Below are 10,590 nucleotides of genomic sequence, written 5' to 3'. Positions count from 1 at the left end.
CGATAATTCCTCCAGGAGTTCTTCCGATCACGTTACGCGAGTTCCCGAAAGTCCCTCGGAGTTGGTCCGGTTCTTTGTGTCCGCCGGTTGGGAACTTGTCAACTGCATTTCGTTGGGTACTCGGTCGGTTCGGTCCAACAAATTCTTGCAGGAGTTCCCCGGAAATATCTCCAGGAGTCCCTTGTAAATTCCTCCAAGAGTTCATCTGAAATTCATCCAGGAGTTCCTCGGAAATTCCTTCTGAACTTCCTCCAAGAGCTCCTCGGAAATTCCTTCTGAACTTACTCGGGAATTCCTTTTGGTATTCCTCTGAGTTCGTCCAGGAATTCCTTCACTAGTTTCTCAAAAAATCCTCCAGCAGTTCCTCGAGAATATCTCCAGAAATTACTCGATAATTCCTCCAGGAGTTCCCCGAAAATATCTCCAGAAGTTTCTCTGAAATTCCTTCAGAAGTTCTTCGGGAATTCCTCCAGGAGTTCCTCAGTAATTCCTCCAGAAGGTCCTCGAGAATATCTTCAGAAATTCCTCCATAATTCCTCCAGGAATTCCCCGGAAATATCTCCAGAAGTTCCTCGAAAATTCCTTCAGGAGTTTCTCGGAAATTCTTCCAGGTGTTTTCGGGAATTCCTCAAGGAGTTTCGCAGAAATCCCTCCTGCAGTTCCTTGAGAATATCTCCAGAAATTCCACGATAACTATTCCGAGAGTTCCCCGCAAATATCTCCAGCAGTTCCTCGGAAATTCTTCCTGGTGGTGCTCTGGATTCATTCAGATATTCCTTCATGAGTTCCTCAGAAATACCTCCAACAGTTTCTCGAGTATATTTCCAAAAAATCCTCGAGAATTCCTTCAAGATTTTCCCGGAAATTTCTCCAGGAGTTCCTCGGACACTCCTTTCGAAGTTCTTCGGGAAATGCTTCAGAAGTATCTCGGAAATTTCTCCTAGAGTTCCTCGAAAATTACTCCAGGAGCTCCTCGGGGATTCCTCCAGGTGTTCCTTTGAAATTGCTCAAGAAGTTCCTCGGGAATCGCTTCAGCAACTCCTCGGGACTTCCTCCGGAAATTCTTCCAGGAATTCCTTGGAAATTTCTCTAGGAGTGTCCTAGGAATTGCTCCAGGAGTTCCTCGAAAATTGCTTCATAAGATCCTCGGAAAACCAGCCTGGATTTCTTCGTGAACTCCTCCGGGAGTCCCTCGGGAATTCCTTCAGGGGATCCCCGAGAATTCCTTCTGAAGTTCTGCTGAAATTCTATCGGCATTCCTCAAGAAATTCCTCCTGGACTTCCTCGAAAATTCCTCCTGAAGCTCCTCGGGAGCTCCTCCGAGAATTTTTCAGGAGTTCCCCGGAAATAGCTCCAGGAGTTCCTTGAGAATTACTCCAGGAGATCCTCGAAAATTCCTCCGGAAGTTTCCTGGAAATATCTACATTAGTTCCTAAAATATTCCTCCTGGATTTCCTCGGAAATTCCTCCTAGAGTTCCTTTGCAATTCTCCCAGGGGTTCATTGGGAATTTTTCCAGGAGTTCTTTGGGAATTCCTCCAGCAGTTTCTCAGAAATTCCTCCTGCAGTTTCTCGAGAATATCTCCAGAAACTCGACGATAATTATTCCAGGAGTTCCCCGGAATTATCTCCAGGACTTCCTTGTAAATTCTTCCAACAGTTCTTCTGGAATTCCTCCTGGAGTTCATCAGAAATTCCTTCTGAACTTCCTCGGGAATTTCTCCTGGTGTTCCTCTGAGTTCGTCCAGGAATTCCTTCACTAGTTCCTCAGATATTCCTTCAGAATATCTCCAGAAATTCCTCGATAATTCTTCCGGGAGTTCCACGGAAATATCTCCAGGAGTTCATCGGGCATATCTCCAGGAGTTCTTTGTAAATTCCTTCAGGAGTTCCTCGGGAATTCCTTCAGGTGTTATTCTAGAATTTCTCCAGGAGTTCCTCAAAAATACCCCCAGCAGTTCCTCAAGAATATCTCCATGGAGAAATTCCTCGATAATTCTACCAGGAGTTCACCGGAAATATCTCGAGGAGTTCCTTGTAAATACCTTCAAGAGTTCCTCTGGAATTCCTCCAGCAGTTCCTCGGAAATTCCTTAGTGTTCCACTGAGTTTGTCCAGGAATTCCTTCACTAGATCCTCAGAAATTCCTCCAGCTCGAGAATATCTCCAGAAATTCCTCGGTAATTCCTCCAGGAGTTCCCCGGAAATATCTCCAGGAGCTCCTCAGAAATTCTTCATGGTGTTCCTCTGAATTCATTCAGGAATTCCTTAACGAGTTCCTCAGAAATTCCCCCAGCAGTTTTTCTAGTATATTTCCAAAAAATCCTCGAGAATTCCTTCAAAATTTTCCCGGAAATATCTCCCAGGAGTTCCTTGGAAACTTCCTTAGAAGTTCCTCAGGAAATGCTTCAGAAGTTTCTCGGAAATTCCTCCTGGAGCTCCTCGGGGATTCCTCCAGGAATTCCTCGAAAATTCCTCCAGGTGTTTCTTGGAAATTTCTCCAGAAGTTCCTGAGAAATTTCTCCAGGAGTGTCCTAGCAATTGTTCCAGGAGTTCCTCGAAAATTGCTTCATGAGCTTCTCGGGAAATCCTCCTGGATTTTCTCGGGAAATCCTCCGGGAGTTCCTCGGGAATTCCTTCTGAAGTTCTACCGGAATTCTATGGGAATTCCTCCAGGAGTTCTCCAGAAATTCCTCCTGGATTTCCTCGAAAATTCCTCGGGAATTCCTCCGAGAATTTTTTTGAAGTTCCTCGGAAATAGCTCCAGGAGTCCCTTGAGAATTGCTCCAGGAAATCCTCGAAAATTCCTCTGGAAGTTCCCAGGAAATATCTCCAGTAGTTCCTCAAATATTCCTCGGGAATAGCTCCTTTTTCTTCTTCTTTATGGCTCTACGCAGAGCCGTAACGTGCGGTTGGCCAGGTTGGCCCCCGCCAAGGGCGTCAGCCTCAGAGGGGCGCCGAAAAGACCTAAGGCTAGAAGAAAACAGGATGCTTCTTGAATGTTATCAGGATTTCATCATGTTTAGTATATGATATTAATTTGTTTCTCCGCATTCTCAAAAATTCAGATTTCTCTATGAAGATACTAACTTTAGTTTATTTATAGCATTTACCATGTTGTAACCTGTAAATTTATCTACTTTTTGTGAGAAACTATAAAATGGTAGTCTCCTGATAATTCTTTAAGGAGTACATAAGATAATCTTTCAAAAAATCTTTCAGCGATAGGTTTGTAAAATTTATTCAATGATTCTTTCAAAATGGCTCCACAGATTCCCTCGAAAATTCTTCATGCTTTTATTCCTCAAAACTTATTTCTCACAATTTTTTTCCTGGGTTTCCTGGGAAAAATATCTTTAAGGACCATTCAACAGATTTTCCCAGTAATTCCTCCATGGATTCCCATAGAAAATCCTGCAGAGATTCCTTTAAAAATGCTTCTGAGAATTCCTCCAGAAATTCTTCCAGATATTTCTTTTTTTAGAAAATCGTCTATAGATTTCTTTAGCATTTTGACCAAAATTTCCTTCAGAAAGTTTTCTATCGATTCCTTTTGAAAAAAGGAAACTCTAATATCGCTAATTAGCAATTAATAAAGCTGTTCCTTTTTGGACCACCCTAATGAGAAAAGCGAATTCTCAAAGCAGGCAAGTAACTTTTGCAACAGCTTGAAACTAATTTTATTGATTCAATATTATGAAGAAAATAGACAAATGTGTACATTAATTATTGTTCTTTTACGCTATTTCTACTATCTACTCACATTTAATAGTTTTCTCCAATTATCCTGCCTTTCCTACAGGTATGGCGGCTCACAGTCTAGTCAAATGGGCTTTCGTGTATTTCCAACTGTTTAAACGGAACACTCTTAATTTCAAATCTTTTGCTTATCTACATCGCCCTTACCTGAAAATGTGTTTCCAACCACGAAGACACTATTTTATTTCGCAAGAAAAAACACTACGATTTCTACGTTTGCTAATCACCCAGCTAATTACAAAATTCTAGGAGCTCGAATTCAATTACTACACTTTGCTACAAATGTTTTTACCATTTTGTAATTTTTCTTCCTTCTAGTGTTTACGTTTATATTTACCTTTCTCACTCTCTCGCCTAACATACTCACTGACAGCTATGCTTTGTTCATGGTTGATCTATCACCGGGGTGGTCTCGTCCGGTGTGGATCGCATGTTGCGCGATGGTTGCGCTGTCGAAAGGTGGTACGGGGCTTTGCCAACACACCCCCTCCCGTAACTCTGGTGGGGCTCCTTGGCTGCACCGGGAGCCGCAGTGCTTCGGCTTCCCTCGTCGTTGGAACAGAACGCTCCTCGCTGATTGCGCCAACGCCGCGAACAAAGTGGTTCGGCGTCAACGCTCCCTCCGCTCCTGGTTCCAGGCCAACGTACGTTAGTGGCCGGGAGTTGATGAGGTCTTCGGCCTCCGCTATCGTCGTCAGTAGCACTTCGTCCGTTATTGTCCGCCCGTCGTTCAGCACGGTCAGTGCTGCCTTCACGGAGCGAACCAATCGCTCCCAAACCCCACCCATGTGAGGTGCGCTGGGTGGGTTGAAATTCCAGCGGGTCCTGGAATCCGTGAATTCGTCCTGCGACTCAACCTCAATCCGCTGCACGATCGCCTTGCTTGCCGCTTGGAAGTTCGTGCCGTTGTCCGAGTAGAACTCTAGCGGCTTCCCTCTGCGACACATGAACCGCCGTATGGCCATCAGACACGCTTGAGTCGTCAGGCTGTGAGCAACCTCAAGGTGGACAGCCCTCGTCGTCATGCAGGTGAACAGGCAGATGTACCTCTTCTCTGATCTGCGGCCGACAGTAACAGTCAGCGGCCCACAGTAGTCCACGCCGGTGTGGCTGAACGGTGGCAGATGCGGCGTTACTCGCGACTCCGGCAAAGGAGCCATCCTCGGGTTCGACGGGCGACACTTCTTCACCTTGCACCAGATGCACATTCTTCCTATCCTCTTCATTTCCGCTCGCAGGTTCTGGACGTAGAAACGCTGCCGAATTTCGTTGACTGCGGTCTCCGTGTTCCCGTGAGCTACTTGCCAGTGATAGTGCTCGAGTAGCTTGTCGGTCACCGGATGCTTTTTCGGCAAAATAATCGGGAACCTCAGCTCGAATGGTAGCGACAATCCTTGCGCCGCTCTGCCTTCCATCCGTAGTACACCCTCGGCGTCCAGGAACGGGCTCAAGCTGTACAGGCTACTGCTCTTCTCCACTGGTTGCTGCTGCTGGATCGGCTGCTTCTGGTTCTTCACCAATGTGCAGACCTCGTCTCCGAAGCAATCGGCTTGGGCCGACCTCCAGAGATACGCCTCCGCTTTCCGGTATTCGTCCCGCTTCAGCGGCACTAGCTTCGCTCGCACGTGTTTCTTCACGACGCTGCTGATTCTTGCAGTGGCCGGTACGACTTCGATCTCCAGCCCATCTCTCTTCCTTCTGCAGTTCGATGCAAACCGGTAGACGCACGCTACCGTCCGGACCAGAATCTTCCACTTCGAAAACCGCAGCGGGTCCACCATCGGCTCAGTGACTGCAATTTCGTGGAAATGCAAACACGCTCGGGTCTCCTCGCTAGTGTTCGGTGTCACTGCCTCTTGCTCCGGCCAAAAATCCTCCGGCTGGTACAGAAAGTCTGGGCCACGAAACCATGGTCCGCTTGATCGCAGGCTGTGCGCCTTTTCCCACTTCGTTAACGCGTCGGCCACGTTGCACTTCGTCGGCACCCATCTCCATTCTGCAAGCTTCGTTAGACTGTGGATCTCGCCGATCCGGTACGCCACAAACTGCTTGTACTGACGGTGGTCGGAGTGGATCCACGACAGCACGGTCTTCGAGTCGGACCACATGAAACGCTTCTTTACCTCCAACGAAATCGTCTCGCCGACGGAGTTCGCCAACCTCGCTCCTAACACTGCAGCTTGCAGCTCCAGTCGAGGTATGGACATGTGCTGCAGCGGTGCTACCTTAGATCTCGCCATCACGAGCGAGCATAACGGCCCGGTGGCCGTCTCGATGCGGATGTACGCCACGGCACCGTACGCGTCCTGGCTAGCGTCTACGAAAACGTGCAGCTGTAGGCTGTCGTATCGCAGTGAAAATCCGCCACGGAAATAGTATCGGGGAATGCGCACTTCGTCGACTTCTGGAAGCCTCCGGATCCAGTAACTCCACTTCTCCGCACACTCTTCATCGATCTGCTGGTCCCACTCACATCCAGTACGCCACAGGTCCTGAATCAGCAGCTTCCCATAGAACGTGAAAATGGACAACAGTCCTAACGGGTCGAAAAAGCTCATCACGCAGCTCAACAGGATCCTTTTGGTCGGCAGCTTCTCGCCGGACAGGAACGGCTCCAGATCGTCTCTCAATTTGGTGGAGAACGAGAATTCGTCGCTTGCCGGGCTCCACACAATCCCCAGTACTCGCTCGGATCCGGACTCCTTATCCTCGCTGAACCGCACGCACTGATCCTCTTTTCGCTCTCCCATCGCATCCAGGAACTCTTCGGAATTGGAGACCCAGTTGCGGAGCTCAAAACCGCCTCTGGAGTGGACGTATCGTACTTCCTTCGCTCGTTTCACAGCTTCCTCGATCGTGTCTACGCTGTCGAAATAATCGTCGACGTAGTGGTTTTCGACGATGGCCACCGCCGCCGCTGGAAAGTGTCCTGCAAACTCCTTCGCGTTCAGGTTCTTGACGTACTGCGCCGAGCATGGCGAGCTCGTTGACCCAAAAGTGGCTACGTCCATCACATACACTGTCGGCTTCTCCGACGGATCGTTTCGAAACAGAAACCTTTGCGCTCGCTTGTCCTCATCTCGAATCCGCAGCTGGTGGTACATCTCCTTTATGTCTGCTCCGAACCCGACTTCTCGCTCCCGAAACTTGCATATCACCGCCGGCAGGGCAGTCAGCATATCCGGTCCCTTCAGCAACTTCGAGTTGAGCGACACTCCCCTAACTTCCGCTCTGGCGTCCCACACCAGACGAAACTTCTTCTTTCTCGGATTGTAGACGATATTCAGCGGAACGTACCACACCTTGCTGCAATCCAACGCTAGCAGCTCCGACTCCGACGCTTCGTGTGCGTAGCCTTTCACGAGATAGTCGGCGATCATGGTACGGACTTTGACATACAGCTCGGGATCCTTCCGCAGGCGTTTCTCCAAACACATCAGCCGCTTCACCGCCATAGGGTAGCTGTCGGGAAATTCGATGTTGTCGTCCTTCCACAGCAAACCCGTCTCGAAACGATCGCCGATCCTCCTCGTCGTCTTCTTCAAAATCTCCTTCGCTCTTCTGTCTTCTTCCGGCTCCGGAAGCAAGGCGATGGAAATGCCGGACTCCTCCAGCGTGTAGTGACTCTTCAGGAGATCGTGAAGCTCCTGATTGGACACCGGGCTGCACGAATGATGCGCGACCATTCCGCTAGTCACGTTTCCCGGTCCCGTCGGCCCGTATACGGTCCAGCCTAGCTTCGACCTTACTGCTATCGGCTCTTCCGGTCGACCGATTCGCGATTCCAACGGCGCGTAAAGATGAATATCCTTCAGCCCGATCAAAATCTGTGGAGCGGTATTCTGGATGTCGGTGATCGGTAGGCCTTGGAGATGCGCATATTGCCTCACCACATCCGAAATGGCTACAGTGTGTTGCGGTAGCTTTAAACTTTCCACTGTGTGGGCGCTCTTTATTTGGAAACGTTGTGCGGATCCTCTTGCCGAGATGAAGAGACTCACGCACTGCGAGTCTTTCTCGATCCGGGAAACTCCTGCGGTCCAAGTTACGCGCAATGGCTGTGTCGCGCCTCGGACTCCTAAACGGTTCACCAGTGCCCGTTCGACCAGTGTGTACGATGATCCTTCATCCAAAAACGCGATAGTGTTCACGGAGTGTTTGCCACAGTGCAGCGTGACGGGCATCATCCGGAAGATCACGGTTTGTTTTGGCTGCGCGGCGTGAACGTTGCAGTTTAGTCCTGCGGCTGGCCTGACGAAATGGAGCAGCGGGTTGTGTCGTTCCTTACAGCCTTCAACGTTACAGCGGAAGCTAAGTTTGCAGCCGGCGTTACCGTGCTCATTCAGGCACAGTTGGCATAGCTTCCACCTGCGCACCGCTTCCCATCGTTCTCCGAGCTGGAGCCTCCGAAACTTCTCACAGTTCCGGATCCGGTGATCCACTCTGCCACAAATCCGACAGGGCTTCCTCTCCCTCCTGGGTGGACTCGAACTCCTATTCTCTTCCACGTCGTGCGAGTGCACGTAGCCGTCGTGCGCTCTGCTTCTCGATCCTTTCTTCGATCCGGATTCTCCGGAACGGGGGGTTCCTTCTCCATACGCTGCTACTTCGCTAGCGTCCTTCACGATGCTTGACAGGAAGTTTGATAACGTCCTCAGCGTCACCACTTTGGTCTTCCTGCGATATCGTACCCATTCCAGCTGGGTGCCAGCCGGTAGCTTCTCCGTCAGCTCCTGGATCAGCATCGGGTTGACCAAGTGCGTCGTTAGTCCGGTCGCTTCTAGGTGATCGGCAAGCTGCTGCACTACCACTCCGAAGCTGATGAAACTCGCCAGCCGATCCGCTTTCGGTGGCGCTGCATTGCGCACCTTCGCTAACAGCATATTGAGCAGTCGCTCTGGCCTGCCGTACAGCATGCGCAGTGTCTCCACAATCTTTGGGACGGATTTCGGCAGAAGCAGTCTGCTCCTTACCGCCTCCAGGGCCTCTCCTTTCAGGCACTCCTGTAGCCGCGCCAAATTCTCCACGTCGGAAAAGCCGCACGCCTTCGTCGACGTCTCGTAGCTGCTGATAAACATCGGCCATTCTTCCATCCTGCCAGAAAACGTTGGCAACTTCCTGGACAGGAATTGCCGAGCGGACATCTGCGCCTTCGTCGGTTCTCGCTGCCGATTCTTCCGCCCATCCTTCTCTTTTCCGCATTTCCGACGAGGCTTCTCTTCCTGTTTCTCTTCTTCGGAACTTTCCGAACTTTCTTCGCTGCTTCCTTCCTCCTCTGCGGAGCTCTCCTCTTCCTCGCTGGAACTATCTTCTTCTTCGCAGCTTTCCACCTCTTCAGCGGACTCTTCTTCTTCCTCGGAACTCGCGCTTTCCGACTCAATAACTTCCACCACTTTCTTCATCTTCTTTGCTGTTTTCACCTTCTCGGGTTTGGGAACCCCTGGTCGTCCGAGTGGCGTCGAATCTCCACCACGCCCGATCAAAAAACTCTCCGGCAGACTGGATGGACCACCAACCGGCTTCAGTGTCAGTTTCCGACAAACTTTCGGAGTCGAGTGCTTCTGGTACGCTCCTCTCGGATCTTCGAAGTCCGCTACCGTCGCATCCGCTTTTCCAGGCTTTCCATTCCTCGACTTTTGCTTCTCGAGTCCTTTCCCCGGCTTCGTCTGCTCCGATTCCGTCTTCTTCTTTGTTCCGCTTTTCGAGCTTCCCACTTTACCGCCTCCGACAGCTTGATCCAGCTCCTTTTCACCATCGGCCGCTCCTGAATTCCGCTTCAGCTTTAACTGCTTCAGCTTCTCCTCCATCTCCGTCCGCATTTGGTCGAGTTTCCTCTGATGGGCTTCTTCTTCCGCGAGCTTCTTCGCCATTTGCGCCTGTTCGAACTCGAGTTCCATCTCCCGCTTCTCTTTCTCCAGCTGCTGGCGCATCTCGAACAGCTCCTGCTTCATCTCCAGACGCTTCCGGTGCAAAATCTTCTCCTTCTCCATTTCCCGCTTCTGCTTCACCTTCTCCGCTTCGAGCTCTTTCAGCCCCTCTTGCACATCAGCAGGAACAACACCTTCACTTGCACTTCCGACGCACTTCTGACAGCACCACGAAACGTCCTTGACATCAGCTGTCACGCCAACACAGCCGAAGTGATACCACCGCTGGCAGTGGTCACAAAATACCATTTGCGACTCCTCGTTATCAGGACGGTCGCAAGCCGCGCAATTAAAACCTGTCTTATCAGGACTTTGCATTTTTGGGTTTGGTCGGAACTTTATTAAATTTTCAAGTTTGTTCCTTTTTGGACCACCCTAATGAGAAAAGCGAATTCTCAAAGCAGGCAAGTAACTTTTGCAACAGCTTGAAACTAATTTTATTGATTCAATATTATGAAGAAAATAGACAAATGTGTACATTAATTATTGTTCTTTTACGCTATTTCTACTATTCACATTTAATAGTTTTCTCCAATTATCCTGCTTTTCCTACAGGTATGGCGGCTCACAGTCTAGTCAAATGGGCTTTCGTGTATTTCCAACTGTTTAAACGGAACACTCTTAATTTCAAATCTTTTGCTTATCTACATCGCCCTTACCTGAAAATGTGTTTCCAACCACGAAGACACTATTTTATTTCGCAAGAAAAAACACTACGATTTCTACGTTTGCTAATCACCCAGCTAATTACAAAATTCTAGGAGCTCGAATTCAATTACTACACTTTGCTACAAATGTTTTTACCATTTTGTAATTTTTCTTCCTTCTAGTGTTTACGTTTATATTTACCTTTCTCACTCTCTCGCCTAACATACTCACTGACAGCTATGCTTTGTTCATGGTTGA

The 10,590-nt window shown here is 49.3% G+C and overlaps 1 protein-coding gene across 1 annotated transcript; it reads right to left on the bottom strand.

Moving 5' to 3' along the window:
• Positions 1 to 4,367: 4,367 nt before the first annotated feature.
• On the bottom strand, positions 4,368 to 10,002 carry LOC134289561 (uncharacterized). Its single transcript, XM_062855531.1, has 2 exons — positions 4,462 to 10,002; positions 4,368 to 4,385 (listed from the first exon to the last, which is right to left on the bottom strand). Exons 1-2 carry the CDS (start codon positions 10,000 to 10,002, stop codon positions 4,368 to 4,370), a joined length of 5,559 nt encoding a protein of 1,852 aa, XP_062711515.1.
• Between the last annotated feature and the right edge of the window lie 588 nt (positions 10,003 to 10,590).

This window comes from Aedes albopictus, chromosome 1 (assembly GCF_035046485.1).
Source record: "Aedes albopictus strain Foshan chromosome 1, AalbF5, whole genome shotgun sequence".
Classification (NCBI taxonomy): Eukaryota; Metazoa; Arthropoda; class Insecta; order Diptera; family Culicidae; genus Aedes; species Aedes albopictus.
The sequence above is the reverse complement of the archived record's forward strand: the minus strand, read 5'-3'. Positions and strand labels throughout refer to the sequence as shown.

Excerpts from the sequence above, each read along its gene's own strand:
- LOC134289561 (XM_062855531.1), bottom strand. The coding sequence starts at position 10,002 with ATGCAAAGTCCTGATAAGACAGGTTTTAATTGCGCGGCTTGCGACCGT.